Below are 16373 nucleotides of genomic sequence, written 5' to 3' on the forward strand. Positions count from 1 at the left end.
AGGCTTGATGTAAAAATACCAGGAACTGGTCAAAAAATGACCTGAACAGCAGGTGACCTTTCAGGAGGAGCCATTAAGGTCGAGTTTCATCACCGCACCAGAAAGTGGCTTTGTCCTTTTGTCACCTGCAGTTGTCTGCCTCTGTGTTTTGGCATGGCTTACTCAAAAAGACACAGGAAGGAAACTTCAACCGTAGCGTTTGTGAGCGTTGGAAGGAGGGAGAAAAACAGAGGTGAAACAGGTTTTTACTTTGAAATGTCTCCCTCCCCCAAAGGGTTTGGAAAGCAAAATTTTATCTCTGAAAATGCCGATTTCCTGTTTCATAACTCCTGGCAATTTTTTCTCAGTTAAAATAAAGGAATAATGATTATGGAGTTCAGTCAAAATCTCACTGCCCAGTAATCTGCAAACCAGCGTTGCTCAACCCACAGCAATAGGGCAGCAAACATTTATTTCTTCAGGGACATTGTTAAACACCCTGCATATTTATTACTCAAAATTGGAGAAGGTCCAGGTTTCTAAAGCCACTTTCTCCCTTCCTCTTCCTGAGCTGTAATTCAGACCAGAATATAAATTTTTGACTTAATGTTTCTGCGGAAATCAGTGATATGAAATTGCTAGAAACAAAAGAGCGCCGAACAGCAGAGGGAAGAAATGGCTTGGCAAGATTGCCAGCCTCAAAGGGCAAGATTAATTTATAATCCCTCAGATTCTGGTGTACAAATACGAATTTGCAAAGCGTGTAGCTTATAACTGACAGTGTGTGGCTCTGCAGGTTGGTAAATGTTACTGTCACCAGTGTGAGGCTGCCATGAAATTGGAATTTTAGGGATTTTGTTCTCATGGGAAAATAAGGTGATAGTAACAAGGAGTCGCCATACGCTCATGAGTGTGTGCATATACATAAATAGAAATTTGGGAAGTGGACTAATTACAGCTGTGTGGCTCAGGAGTATTCTGGGCAGGATATTCTGATATTGTCATACAGAGATTTTTCCCTTGATTCAAAATCCTGGGAAAGGAAGAGTTTGAAAGAGAATTGGGGGAAAAAACCAACCTGAAAGTAGTGTGTGATGACTTAATAATGATTAATAAACATTGTGTGTTGGCTCTCTGGTATGGTAAGGGTTGTTGTGAAATAAGAGTCCTTCTTGGCAATCCATTGAATATCCTTTTTTTTTCTGTTAGTTTGTAGCCGTTCTATCAATTTAACTAAAAAGAAGAAATAGCATTAAACGAAACGTCAAATTTTAGACACAGGGTGAATTCAGTGGTGGAATAACAGAAACTTTAAATAGTGAAATTGAAGACACTAAAGATAAGACAGGAACTGGCCAAGAACATGAATAGCTTTTCCAGGCTTTAACACAAAAAATTGCACAGTGTCTTGTGAATGATTGAAATCATATTTTATAGTTACATTTTATTGGCAGGGAACATAGCTCAGCATTTGTTAAAAGACTGAAACGACTTATGTGGTTTTAGGATGAGTTTAAAAGATTTTACAACGTGGCCCATCTCTTGTTTCCTGCCATGCAGGTCATCAGGAGCGAGGGGACAGAGGGAGTGAAGTTTCGGCTCTCTGGGAAGGGAGTAGATCAAGACCCAAAAGGAATTTTTAGAATTAATGAGATGAGCGGGGACGTCTCCGTGACCCGGACCCTTGATCGAGAAGCAATTGCCAATTACGAGGTGAGTACTCAGAGCCACAACATCTCTGCCTCCGTGTTGATAGCGTGCATTTTCTGAGTGTGTGTTTGCTCCTGAAAGATCTGCAGTTAAATTGAAGGCTCAATTGCAGCCACTGTCCTATGAAATTTCAAGGAGAAGCGTTGGAAATGGTAAACGTGTTTGTTTTTCATGCAATTGAAACTCGTCTGCTCTCTGCATGGAATTTCTGTCATTTCTCTTCAGTGGAAATGCTGTCTGAACATTGTGTATGTGTTTGATTCCTGAATAGAAAATTTTGTTTGGACAAAGGAAGATCTTTTGGGGAAGTTGTCGCTATGGTACTACAGAATTACACATTTTTATTGTCAGATGGTCAATGAAAAGTACTATTGAACTCCATTTTTAGAAATGGGTGTCTTTACCAGAGATAAAGAAGATTCTGATGATATGAAAATATTACATATGAAATGTACATCACCCACAAAGGTCTTACTAAGGATTCTTTTCCTTGTCACTAAAAATGTTTCTCTCCATTGAATGCCCTACAAATGATCTCTGAACCCTGCAAAACAACTGCCCCAAATAGTAACAAAATACATAAAATAGACAGAGGACCTGTCAGTTCATGTTTTCCATCCAGCTCTGGGCAGTGTGCTCACATAACTTGTCCCTGGCCGTGCTGATCCAGAGGAGCAGCAGAATTCCAGGTGCTCAGTGGCAGGTGAATGCTGCCCCTTGTGTCCCACCACAGGGACCATCCCAGGCTCTGGCACAGGGAGCACAGGGTGCCCTGTCCCCTGGGGGACACAGGGGACAGTCCTGCTGCCATCCCTGACCCCTCAGTTTCATCTCCTGCAGTCAATAATCAACACTCGTGCCTCCAGTGCTGTCTCCTCCCTCCTCTGGGAGAGTTTCCCAGTTTGGTGATGGGTCCTACTGCTCGAGCAGCCCTGCTAGAATTTACCATATGCTGGTTTTCAACACTTGAACATCTCCTTCGTAGCTGGGTCTGCAGTGAAATGTGTGTTAAGCACTCGCACAGGATTTATGGGAGTTGCTGACGTCCTTCTTGCAAGAAAAACATTGCAGTTTCTCTTTTTAACGCTGTTCCTTGTCTTCATTTGCCAGCTGTTCCTTATTTTATCAGTGGCTTTCCACCTTAACGTGTTGAGTATAAAACTTGAATATTTTTTCTGCTGGAAAATCATAGTAGATTTCCAACTTAAAGCAGCAAACCACGAATGGCTCTCATATCTGATCTGGCAAAAGACATGCTTAAATTAAGACAAACCCATTTCCCCAGAGGAGGCTTTTTGGAGCCGTGTAAGTTATGCACAAGAAATGTCGTGATGCAGGTGAATGTACAGCCCGAGAGGCTGTGGTGCCTCCTGAGCTCTGACCCAGCACTCTGCTCAGCAGCTCAGCCTCATCCTGCAGCAAAAAATGGGCTTGGAATGTTCTGAAGGAGAATCCTCTCCTTGATCACTCTGTCTCAAATCCAGACCATTATCTTCCAGTAAAGATGTGTCGTGGTGTCAGGAAGAGAACAAGATTTTCTCCCTGATTTCTTTGGTACACTGTAAGGTGAATAACCAGAAATAGCATTGAATTTCTCTCAAAAAAGTGTTTTTTTGGTTTTGTTTGAGCCGCCCCCTACACAGCACAGTGTTCGGAAAGGGAAAATTCAAAGCAAACCACAAATGAGTAAAGAAGAGATAATTGTGAAAAAATGCAATATCAAGTGTGTAATCAGAAGTGGGGGAAGGATGAAAAGATAAAAACTGTTTGAGTCCAGCTGCACCCAGGGATGCTCTGCCTGAGCACTGATTTATTTCCTGCACTTAGTGCATATCTGCTCAAGGGCTAAGAATTGAAAAATGTCAACAGGGCACGAAACAGAGTTTTGGTGATCACAGTATTTCGTAGAACTTTGCAGGTTTTACCACCTCGGATGTTTTAAATTAACTAAGAATATTTAATTTGTTAATTTTTTTTCACTGAACATTTGAAAATCTGGGTTTTGCTGCCCTCTTTCTCCTGGAGGAATATTGAAAAACTTGTGGGAGTTCTTCTCTGGATTTATAACAAGAGAATATGATTCAATTAGAGAGTATTAAATTCTACACAGACAACTTTGTTCATTGCTTTTAATCTCTTCTTTCTGCAGTTTGTTTTCAAGTATTTTATTTCTAGTAAAAGTTAGAAAATATTTTAAAACAGACTGAAAACATCTGTCTGAGGGTCAGGGCCTGCCAGTGTTTTCAGTGGAGCCCATTTGAGTGGAAGTTGAGTTTTCAGATTGGTTTAAAATTTGGTTTTTAGCAGAGGAACTCAATCTGCCCAGAGAAGCATAAGGCAGCTCATATTAATGACCCCACCCTCACCCTCTGAAATAAACTTATTAATCCACTTGGTTTAGGAGTTTATTTCTTATGAAACTTTGTGGTCTGTGTTCTTAAAGTCCAAGGATTATCAGTCAGCTTCAATTTAAAGTGAAAACTGCTTGTGAAGAAGAGCAGGAGGATCCAGGGATGATGACCAAATCCCAGCAAGGACAGAATATTAGAATAGCATATATATTAGATATTAGAATCTGTTAGAATATTGTGTAGCAACTCCTTTTTCCCCCTCAGGAAGTTTGCTAAAGAGCATCCTGACAGGAACTCTGCAGGTCAGAGTGCACTGGTGGATGTACATGGAACAGTTTGGCTTTGGGGCTGGCTGGAGCTTGTTGACAAAGCTGCTCAATGATGCTCTGAAGGGGGGGCTCCAGCAGGCTCTGGGCACGTCCTGGAATTGCTTCTGGGCTGCTGAGATAAGAGGCAGCCTGGAGCCCCTCTTTAGTGGGAGCAAAAGGTGCTGCGTTGTACAAATACGCTCTCGAGCATATTTGGTTTTCTGTCGAGATTTGAATAAATCAGGCTAACTCAGAAACTTCAGACAATGGTAAGTAGTTTATTTATTTGCTGTTGGAAAGTGCAGGTGAAGAAACTTCAGACAATGGCAAATAGTTTATTTATTTGCTGTTGGAAAGTGCAGGTGAAGAAAACTTCAGACAATGGTAAATAGTTTATTTATTTGCTGTTGGAAAGTGCAGGTGAAGGAGATTGGTGGGGAGATTTAAGATGGATTTTCTAGCCCAAATCAGTGAGGTGCATGCCATCCAAAACCTGCTCATAATTTATGCAATTCAGAGTCCCCTTCAGACCCATAGTCTCTCCTGATTCCAGCAGAGCAGAAATATTAGTGACTTTTTAGTTCTTTCCTTGAGCAAAAAAAAAATAAAAATCAAGTGTTTCTGTAAAAAGATGTGATAACAGAGCAAAAGGATTCCAGTGAAGCTGAAGGCTACTTGTGCTCAGTGTTGATAACACCCCAAAGAATTGGGAAACAAAGGGTCAGACAGAGGCAGAGTGAAAATAGAAGTCTGCAAACCAGTGATTATGAAGTAATCTGTTATTTAAAACCCCTGGGCTCATTTTTAAAACCTCACATTTACCTGGATAATGTATTTGTAGGCAGAATGCAAGAAAAAGCAGGAAGAGTTGCAGAGGTTGATTGCCACCGCCAAGACGATGAAAAGTTTCTAAGTTCCAAGAACTCTGTTTTGTTCTTTACCCCAAATTAGGCAGGTTCAGAAGAATTGGCAAAAAATATTCCATTATTTTATGACTGTTCATGTATGGGATTTGTGGTTAGGCATTCCTTGGGTACAGGACAAAGCCTCCAGCTGCAGAAGCCCATTTCCCGTGAATCCCTGGAGCAGTGAAATCCAGCCCTGCAGCCTCTAAAGCACCAGCAGCAAAGTGCTGGGACTGAGCTTTCAGAGGGTGCTGCCATCATTGAAAGGCAACAAATGTGTGTGGAAGAGAAATAATCAGAAAGTGATCCTGTGCAAGCATGAAACGAGGCAGCTTGATAAAACTGCGTGCAAATTAGAGCCGTGACCAAATTTACCTAGGCAATTTCAACTGCTAATGAAGAGTGAGTTTTAATTATTTTTTAAGTGAAGAGCTTTATTTGCTTTTAAAAAAATACCTAACAAGCAGAGGTGTGAAATCAGCCCTCAGCTCTTTTTATAATGGCAGATCACACTTCTGTGAAAGGATGCCTCGCAACTGGTAGTGACAGACTGAGATATTTAGAAAACTTATGTTAACACGACTGAAAAGCAAACTGGGAGCGTGCAGTTCTGTGAAGAATTGTTTCTGTCTGTTGGCTAACAAGCAGGCTGAGGGGAGGGTGAAGATTTCAGACCCATCCACAGCTCTCTGCTGTGAGCTGCCTCTCTTCAGGTACATGAGACTGAGCCAAACACCGAGGGTGAGGCTGCAGCCCTAAGGGGCTCAATTTCTCCATTTAATAAGGAACAAACAATGGAAATGCTTCACAATGGTGAGGAAAACTGGCCTGGTCAGGTGCTGAGGAGCGTTTTGTGGGAAAGATTTGTAAGTGCTTTAATGCATTTTTGCAGATAAGGGAAGTGTTACTACAGCAAAACCCTGGAAGTGAATGGCTGCAATTTATAGTGTGCAGGAGAAGGAGTTTGTCATCTGTGTAAGTCCATTTTAGTGCAGCCACATCCTTTTAGGATGATTTATCACCCCCTGATACTGAATCTCTGCTGATGCTGGCTGCAGATCTATGGACAGCACACAGAAACTGCTGCTGCTCCAAAAGGAAAATCACGAGTTTGCTTCTAACTTCAGGAATGGTCTAAAATGTATTTTAATCCTGGTTATCTGCACTGGCAGATTGGTCTGGAGTGTAACTGATCCCTGTTTTGATGGGGAATGTCAGACCCCACTCATCTCCTGCTAATATCCCAAAAAAGAAGGGACTCAGTCTTCCATGGCAAGAAGTTTTATCTTGTAGAGGTGTAAATTGCAGCATAATGTGCTTGATTTAATTAAAGAATCATTAATACACAGAGCAAGCCTGTTAAGATACTGGTGATTTCAAATTGCACCTTTTACATTAAAAAATCATGGAGTAATGGCAGAGTTCAAAGTTCCAGGGAGGAATCCTGACTATTTAGCAAGGGGAAATGAAAGAAAATTTTACTGTAAAAAAAAGGGTTCTTGTGGAAGTATAAAATATAATTATTAATCAGATAAAGAATTATTTGTATACATGAGGTGCAGTCAGATCAACTGAAATACAGCTGAAAATTCTGACAGGGAAAAAGATCTCTGTAGCTTGTGTTGCAAGTTATACATGAGGAGTGCAGGATATAGATGGCTTTTTCCTTTACATTGGTGAGTTTAAATATATATTCATTAACACATATACATTCATTAATGTGCTCACATTTTGGGGTAAATTCTGAGAGAACTCTTCAAAACAAAAATACCTGGAGGCAGAGACAAACCCAGCTGAAGCAAAGGCCTGGATCCTTCAATGAGATCCATATGGGCAAAATCCTAAATTCGCAGAAACTTCCTGGCACTGATTGTTTGCCACGGTCAAAGCCAAGGTGATCACCATAGCTGTAGGCATAAATCAAATATTTGAGCATATAAATTTTAAGTGGAGTCACATTTCTTTAAACTATGATTTAAAGAATTGCTTGCACAGCTGGGATGGAAATGGGATTTCCACTACTGGAAATATTTCTCTCTCTAAGTTGGTTTATAGGTTAAATAGAAACCCTGACAAGAAGTGAAGCTAAAATTCATGCCATTGTTATGTATTTTGTCTCGGGGGAACAAAATATTCTGTATGAACTCTTTAATTTACCATATCTTGTTCATTTTTACTGGCAATAATCTGTTCAATAAATAGTGTATGTAAATCAATACCTCCTAATGTTATGAGCCATCAGCAGGGAGCTGTGATTCCTTTCACAAGGCAGTTACATCCTCATTTTATTTCTGGGGAAAGCCTGCAAAAGTCAACAGTTGGTTTTGTTGGAGGGCATTTGCTTTATTCTGAGCTCTGACTGCTCGCGTGGCTTTGCTGTCCCTGCTGTCAACAACACCAACGTGTCATTTATAGCAGAAATAGAGAGAAACTTTGTAAAAAAGAGAAATCAGCAAAGCTTTGTTTATAACCTATAACTGTCAGGGTGCTGGGCTTGGATTTTCATCCTAAAAATAACACACTCTCCAAACAGCAGGAAAAATGAGTATATTCTTATTGAGAAGTGAGAGAATAGGAATGCAGAGCAGGAGGAACTTTGGGAAGATGTGAGTTTATTGAGACAGTAACAAATGACATAAAATTCCTTTGCATGGTGGTTTAGTTTTGTAGGTTTTTTGCCTGTTGTTTTGTTGGTTTGGTTTTTTTTTTTTAATTATTTTCTAATAGAACACTCCTGGAAAGAATAATGATGTGTTCAGTAAAACACAAGGAGACTAATAACATTTTTTTGTCCTATTATGTTAATTGTCTATGAAACCGCTTTTGTTATTATATATTAATTGCATTTTAAGTCATTTAATAGTCATCATGATGTTTCTTTGCTAGTTTTGTTATTATATATTAATTGCATTTTGAAGCATTTAAAAGTCATCATGATGTTTTTTGCTGTCTAGCATGATTAGTTTATTTGTTTGTATTATAATAACCCTCAAAATACCTTGCTGAGGCCTCACAGTTCTGGGTGCACCAACAATATCCAGGAAGACATTTTGTCCTTTCATCAGAATTTGTGTTTTCCTGTAGGAAAGGAAAGAATCTTAGGAGTTCAGGGGAAAGATGGGAAATTCTCTTTTTTCTTGTTGGTGCAAGTCAAACTACTTGAGTTGGAAATCTTTATCTGCTGATAAACCTTTCTTGGGCCAGCCTGACCACAGGTTGAAAAAAAACCCCACTGGTTTTCTGAGTTTTTCTAAAGCCTTCTGTTTGTTCATGAGATGGAGTCAGTCTTTTAGTTTCTGCACAATATTAGGAGTCTGTTCTTCAGTTCTCACACCTTGGAACATAAACAAACCTTGTTTCTGTTCACATATTTTCTAGCCTGAAATAATGTTGGTTTACAGCTGGTCTGGCCAGTGGGGTGAAGGGGATAGTAACCCCAGCATCCAATCCACAACCAGACCCACAAATGTATAAAAATTAAAGAAATAACCAGGCTCACCCTCATTTTGGGGAGCAGCTCTTGCACTGCAGAGCTCCTGCCTCCACATTGTCATTTCTCATGTCAGTTGACACAACAGGTTAAATAGAAACTGTTATTTTTGTCCTTATGAATGGCAAGGAGGAGCTTTTTTTCATCTCTTATTAGGAGTCAATTTTTTGTTGGTTTGCTTTTCTGGAAAACTCCACAAGTCCTGAGTTTCCTGATCCTTTGCTAGAGAGTGCAGAAATGTTATAATGGGTATTTTGATGCAGAGTACCTGCCCTGGGGCTCAAGACAAAGTCTGGAAGGTCTGGCCTTGCTTGCTAATTTAACAATTTTTTTGTCATCCATCAGTAACCTTCAGGATGTAATACAGACAGTTTTGAAGTTTGGATGCTCCAGCCTCCACATCTTTTGTTCCTCACAACTCAGAAAGAATTCTATCTTATTTAGATATTTATTCAAAATTCAAAATCTTCATGTTCTTCTTGCTGCAAAGACCTTGGTTTCTATGGCTATGCCCTGAACCTGGAAATGTGGATCCACGATTATCTATAGCTTCTGTTTCTAATCAAGACAAGTATGGTCTCTAATAAATTTCTTTTTTCTTTTTCTTTTTTATTTTTTCAAGAACTGACTCAATGAATTCATTATATTTTTGTCAATAATTCCCTGTCTGCAGCAAGAGGAGCTGCTGCCTCCTTTCTGACCTCTTGTTCTTTATGTACCTGATGAAAACCACATTACCTGTCTTATCCTTTCCTACCATCTTCTTTTCATTGTCCACCTTCTTGCTCTTTTTCCCTTGCACTTTTAACTTCATTCCACAACATTTTACTCCCCCTGTCTTTCGTGATATTTTATGCCATTCACTTCCACTTTTCCAACACTCTCTGCATTTCCTTATTCAGACACTGACCCGTTCTGTGCTCTTTGTAAATCACGTTGCAAGGGGAGCACACAGCCATCATCTGAGCATAAATTTGTTTGGTCACTGTGCAGAACCTTTCCACTGTCTTTGCCAGAGCCGTGCTGCTTTATCCATTCTGATCAGCTGTGCCCATGAATAAATCCCTCCAGAAGCCTGTGTTCTGCAAACCTTTGACTTTGCATTGCTTACTGCAGAACTCTGTCATTTCTGCTTTTTTTTTGTGAAATAGCCCAGGTTGTAAATATCTGATGCTAAGAAAATTTCAGTGGAAAATTGAACTTTGTCCCCACGTTAATGCCTTTCAGTCTGTATGCATCCTCCAACAATTTATGGATATTCATTGAAGGAGTGTATGATTATCTGGAAATTGCTAGCATTCATTTAATTCAAGTAATTCTAATACTTAGTTCTGTCAGCCCTGGGTTTGTGGTCTGCTCAAAAGTGAGCATAGGACACTTGATATAAAAATTACTTCTGTGGCTTCAGAACTGTGAGTTTAATGTTTGATCTCTGTACAATTATTGTAGGATAGTGGGTCGTAATTTTAAAGCTGTATCTGCACATGTTTGGGGCAAAAGCACTAAGCAGGTTTTTAATTTTAATGCAGAGGTAAATTTTAATTAACATATTAACCTATTTTTGCCAAATTTGTGAAAATAATTTGTATAAAATTAAGAAATAAGGATGCTTCAAGAATTCAGTCTGTGGACTCAGTGATTTATTGTGACATCATTAGAGGGGATTAGGCTACACATGATAAAATTTAAATATCTTTATCTTCTTCAGTCTTTTGGTATCTGTTGCTTTTTACACTTTTTCTTTAGGAGTCTTTATATAATGCAGCAGTTTTATAGGACCCCAAGCACAGCCCGTTCATTGTTACATATTTTTTAACCTGTCCATAAGACATTTTGAGGAAAAACGACACTATGGACCATGGGATCTCCATTATTGAAATGATAGAAAAATTTCTGTGAGCTGGAAAAAGAAATTTTAACAAGACAGAAGATTGGAGTCTGGGATCCAGCTGGCCAGGTGACCCTCAAAGCTTCTGACTGCTGAATTTTAAGTCCACTGCAGGGAGTCACTGTACCAGCCCATGGGTGAGACAGATGACCTCCCGTGGGTGGGTGACATTTCATATTTTATATTTTATATTTTGATCTGTGGGGATGGGATTGGAGCCCTCTGTGGGTTTTCTCTCCCAGAACATCTCAGCTCTCTCTGTTCCCACACTGCTGGCAGGGACCGGGAGCTCGGGGACAGCCACGGGCCCTGCACTGCAGCTCAGCTCACCAGCCCATAAATAAAACCCATTTTCCTGTGCCACCACAGGTGTTTGCAAAAAATAAAATGGTTTCTTAACATAGTTCTGGCTGATACTTTCACCAATTAGAAATAGCAGATTAACTTATACACTTGCCCCTTTTAATAAAATATATCTGCACATCACTCTGCTGCACACGTGTGTGTTCAGGCTGCTCTTTTGCTATTTTTTGACTAAATACATCCAAATATGCCCAAAATCTATGTCACTGCACAAACAAAAATGTATGATTTCATACACCCTAAGTGTATCCTTTTAACCTGGTTTCTGTGGGGGATTTTTTGATCCACAACATCTGAACTCTGGAATTCTTTTTGGCAGTTAGATATTTAATTCTTTAAAATGAAAATAGGACAGAACTCGACAGGTGGAAGTTCAGAAAACCACTAACTGTGATGAAACTCATAAAAATGTAAGTGTGCAACACTGCACACTGCAAGCAGAGCAGTGAGAATTCCCCTTCCTTCCTTTATTGGTTGTTTTTGATGGAAACATTAATGGAAACAGGTGATTCTTCTGTGTTCACATTTTTCTTTCTTTAGATCTATTTCACTGCATAAGAGCAAAAGAGGCCGAGGGAACTAAAGTTATAAATATTTAGAGAACACTGCATGAAGAGACTTCTAAGTTTATGGAAATTTTACTTTGGCATGATTTTACTAGCATGTAAATGATAAAAGTCTTACTGTGTTTATCCTGGTTTACTCAGGTCATAACTAATTATTTCCTAATTAGACAAATTCCCTAAAATGAACATTTCTGTAAGTTTGGTTTATTTTTCCTCTTCCAGTAGCTCATTAACAGGAGATGTGACTTTAGTTTGCGAATTTTCAAGCGATAATTTGCTGATATGAGTTCATGTAAAACACCATATGTTGAGACTCGTGTGATGGATCTTTTTGTTTTGAGGGTTTTGCACTTTTTCTGTAGAGAACAGAAGAGGTCCCAGTAGCTGCTGGCCAAACCTCTTGTGCAGGTGTGAGCCTGGAAGGTTGCAAGGAATGGAATCCTGACCCATAAGGACATTTTTTTTTCCTTTGGTTTTTGTGATCTTCGAAACATTTTGTCCAAATTAGTTTGTCTGCCAGGGCTGGGAAATGCTCTGCTTCAATCCAGCACTAAAACATAAAAGAACATCCAGCAGTCCAGTTGGGACTGAAGGCTTCTGAGTGGGACAGTGGGGGAAATGTTGGAGAAGGTGGTGTGGAGCCAGAAATCCTCCATCTGAAACGGTTCTGTGCATGGAAAGCCTGGAGAAATACAAATTATTTCTTCCAGTTTTGTCATTAACAGCTGTGATGTGCTGTACCCTGCTCTGCAGCTGCATTTGCAGCCTAAATTTGCAAAGCAGAGACAGTTCATCTTTTCAGAATTCCTCACAAACTCTGCTCCTGACATTACTCTTAATATTTATTTTACACACTGGCAATTCAGATACCTGAATGTAAGGAATTGAAAATACCTATTATCTATTTAAAGCTCTGTTACTGTATATATTTCTTAAATGTATTATGCATCCATAAAACACAGGTGATCTGTGTTTGTATACAGAGTGCAGATTTTATTTGTGGATGGGAACAAATAAAGCAATGTACTTCTGTTAGATTCAGGAGATTTAATAGAGTAATAATATAAAATAACAGGATTATGATTTATTATTTGGAAATTACTAAGAGGGAGGAAAATCATGACAGTTTTAAACTACCAATTTTTCTTCTTGTCTAAAACAACCTGTAGAAAACTTCCATTTTTTCCTTGCTGCTAAGGAAACAGTGGAGAGGGCAAAAAAGAGGTAAAGAAATGGTTCTAAAAATAACATAGATTGCCCAAATGCTATGAAACTTTATTCTATTTTGTATTTTTCCCTCTAGAGAGGACATTTGCTGTGGCAGAACGCTTTACTCTCTTTCCCAATCCTCACGGATTTGTAATTTCCCTGTGATCAGTGTGATGTTCTCTCCCTCAGGGAGATTTTTAGGCCTGATTTTCCTCAGGGATTCTCAGGTGTGAAGGCTTTATTCCCAGAAACTGGAGCTTTCCCTCAGAAAAAGTCGCAATCTTTGTCCAGCCAACAATCTAGAGCTTCCAACAAGAAACGTGGAGGAAAAACAACGATTTTGGTGCTTGTTGGGCCAAAAGTGTTCCAAAGTTGTTGCCTTGGGGTGCTCACAGCAGTGCTGAGTGCTCAGTGAGTGACCTGCAGGAGCTGTAAACGAAGCCCAGCCTGTGGGTTTAGTGCTGACCTCTGTAAATGATTGCAGGATATGGGTTTGGCCCTGGAGGACCTGGCTCTCCACACGTGCCACTGCCTTGTCCCCAGCCTGGCTGGACACGGACGTGGCCCTGCACAACTCATTTGTGCCCTTTAACCTCTCAGCAGCGCCTCAGTTTGAAAGGCACCCTGCATTCAGGTTCCAAATTACAAATTAACAGTCACATTAATTTCCAGTATTGAGCCATCCAACGATACGGATCTCCAGCCTCTTTGCTATTGATAGGAGCAATGTATCCATCAGAGATTTCCTTTAAAGGAGTGCAGGTGTTTGAGGATGTGCATTTCATTCCATTTCTTCCCTGGGAGCTTTGATCAATGCCGTGCTCACTGCTCTGCCATGTGCTTTGAACTTGCAGATGCAAGAGTATAAATAATTTCCCATGTCAATTCCTGGCTCTTCTACCCAGGCTGATACATGGAAGGCAAGTTGTCTCCTAAATTCTCATCAGTGGGATTAGTGAATTGATTAGTTGAATTCTGAATTAAAATCACAATTAAAGCAAAATTGTATCTCTTAGGCTTCAAGTTATTTGCTCAAAGTATAGCAGTCAGATTACAGGCCTTTGACCAGGTTTGTATTATAAATAAAACCTGTTTCCAGAAACCTTCTCCTTTTTTTTTTTCTGTTTGTAAATCAATCGCTTAGATTATTAGCAATTACTGAACAACAACACAAAAAAAAGGAAGGGTTTTTTTCAGTTTTTCAGCTTAAAGAGGAAATTCCATTGATTTTTGAAAATAGTGATCATTCAGGAACATAATTACCTACAAATGACATCAGCAGCATATAATGATTTTTTTTCCAATAGATTCAGCTCAAAGTACTTAAAGTGACAATATGGGCATCGTATATAAAATTGCAGTTAGTATTTACAGGTTATTGATATAAATTTTGCTGTAACAGACTCAGGACATAGTTTAGGTATAAAATTTTGCATTTGGCTCTGAGTTAGACGCTTCTCTGATGACAGGGAAAATTCCTTCCTTCCTTCCTTCCTTCCTTCCTTCCTTCCTTCCTTCCTTCCTTCCTTCCTTCCTTCCTTCCTTCCTTCCTTCCTTCCTTCCTTCCTTCCTTCCTTCCTTCCTTCCTTCCTTCCTTCCTTCCTTCCTTCCTTCCTTCCTTCCTTCCTTCCTTCCTTCCTTCCTTCCTTCCTTCCTTCCTTCCTTCCTTCCTTCCTTCCTTCCTTCCTTCCTTCCTTCCTTCCTTCCTTCCTTCCTTCCTTCCTTCCTTCCTTCCTTCCTTCCTTCCTTCCTTCCTTCCTTCCTTCCTTCCTTCCTTCCTTCCTTCCTTCCTTCCTTCCTTCCTTCCTTCCTTCCTTCCTTCCTTCCTTCCTTCCTTCCTTCCTTCCTTCCTTCCTTCCTTCCTTCCTTCCTTCCTTCCTTCCTTCCTTCCTTCCTTCCTTCCTTCCTTCCTTCCTTCCTTCCTTCCTTCCTTCCTTCCTTCCTTCCTTCCTTCCTTCCTTCCTTCCTTCCTTCCTTCCTTCCTTCCTTCCTTCCTTCCTTCCTTCCTTCCTTCCTTCCTTCCTTCCTTCCTTCCCTCCTTCCCTCCCTCCTTCTGCTGAGGGATCCTTTGCTCCTGCTGATATTCTCACCTTGGCTAAGTGAGAACCAAATGTGCTGCTAGGAGCTACTTGGGTTTAATTTTTGCTATTCAGCACCATAAATTACAGTATTTTATGGTCACTGTAAAAGGTGTGATTTGAACCAATTATGCATTCTGCTCTAAATCCCCAAACTTTGGAGAAGTATGTAATTATGGAAAGTAATTTCCACCGGGTCAGTTCTCTTTTATCTGTTCACAGAGAACACCAGGACATGTGTATGAAGTTTATAAGCATAATTTTAAACTAGATTTATTAAAGCTGCTTATTAATGAGAATGTTTTCCTTTTCAGAGCTCAAAACATGCAGTGTGTGAGTAGCATAGAGAATTTATCAGTTTCTGCAAAGCTCTTTTCTTTATTCTGAACAGGGATGAAATGGAGGTGTTAGGACAGAAGCAGAGGTTTGATAGAATTTGGAGATGAAATGTATAATTTTCAAAAATACCCACAAACAACCAACTCAGCGTTTATGGAACTCTACTGCCCACTATTTCAGCGTTAGATACTTAGGATCTCTTGGAACAGCTCTTTAAAAGATGTGCTAGACTGTCACACAACTTTCTGTATTTTTATAGGACTTTGTGTAATTTTTTCCTTCAGATTTTTTAGGGTTAAATATGCAGGGAACTAAATGCTGATTTTTCCTGGGGAAGCCAGGAGTTTTACCTGTCTTTTGAGTCAGATTTGGTTGTAACTTTTTCCTAAGTTAGGGAATCCAGAGGATTTAATACCCATTTTCCTAAAGGTGTTAGGACCACGTTTCTTTCTTTCCTTGTTTTGTCACCCTCAATCTCACAATTTGCTGTTTAAGGCAGGGTGCCAATGCACTCAGTAGTGGTAAATGTTGATTTTTCTCTCTGAATGATGAGAAGTGGTGTCACACACGTGGCTCAGCAATGAACTGATGGGTGGTGGTGTTTTAATATCTGCATTTGGAGCTGTGTAATTACAGCAGCATACAAAATTAAACTAGGCCTGGTTGTTGTCTGACTTCATCCTGTTGAGACTGTGATGGGTTAGGCCAAACCCTGATAATTTCAGGATTGTTCATAAGCCACGATTGAACTTGTGACTTGTAAAATGACAGAAAAAAGAGATGATTCAAACAGAACTCTGCTAAAAACCAACAGTTCATTCCATTAAACACAGTGCTGGCTAATAGATGTGATTTCTTTTTCCAAATGTGTGATGGCATTTTTAACTAATAATTTTCGTTGTTGACAAGCAATTGAAGAGAAAACTGAGCGTAACATTTGGGATTTAAAAATAAAATCAAGATGTACAATTTTTTAAGAGCTTTTCTGTATGGGAACGATTACAGAATGTACAGTGCAGTAAAGAATTTGGCTGGTTGCATTTGGAGTGTGTGTAGCTGTGACAGGCACAGTTGTTCAGGAAGCGAAGATCTGGTGTTGTGTCTGAGACACACACAACACACGAGGTGCCAGGTCCAATTAACAATCTGATGGTGGCAAATCCATTATCCTTGGAAAGAGAGGCCAC

The 16373-nt window shown here is 39.8% G+C and overlaps 1 protein-coding gene across 3 annotated transcripts in view; it reads left to right on the forward strand.

Annotated features, from left to right (window-relative positions):
- CDH13 (cadherin 13) overlaps positions 1-16373 on the forward strand; it is a 440900-nt gene that overhangs the window by 214192 nt on the left and 210335 nt on the right. For all 3 annotated transcript variants that reach the window (XM_063410982.1, XM_063410981.1, XM_063410983.1), the window contains one exon: positions 1540-1692. In XM_063410982.1, the coding sequence (XP_063267052.1) occupies positions 1540-1692 (153 nt within the window). The remainder of the gene's footprint in view (positions 1-1539; positions 1693-16373) is intronic.

Source organism: Prinia subflava, chromosome 13 (assembly GCF_021018805.1).
Source record: "Prinia subflava isolate CZ2003 ecotype Zambia chromosome 13, Cam_Psub_1.2, whole genome shotgun sequence".
In the NCBI taxonomy this organism is placed as follows: Eukaryota; Metazoa; Chordata; class Aves; order Passeriformes; family Cisticolidae; genus Prinia; species Prinia subflava.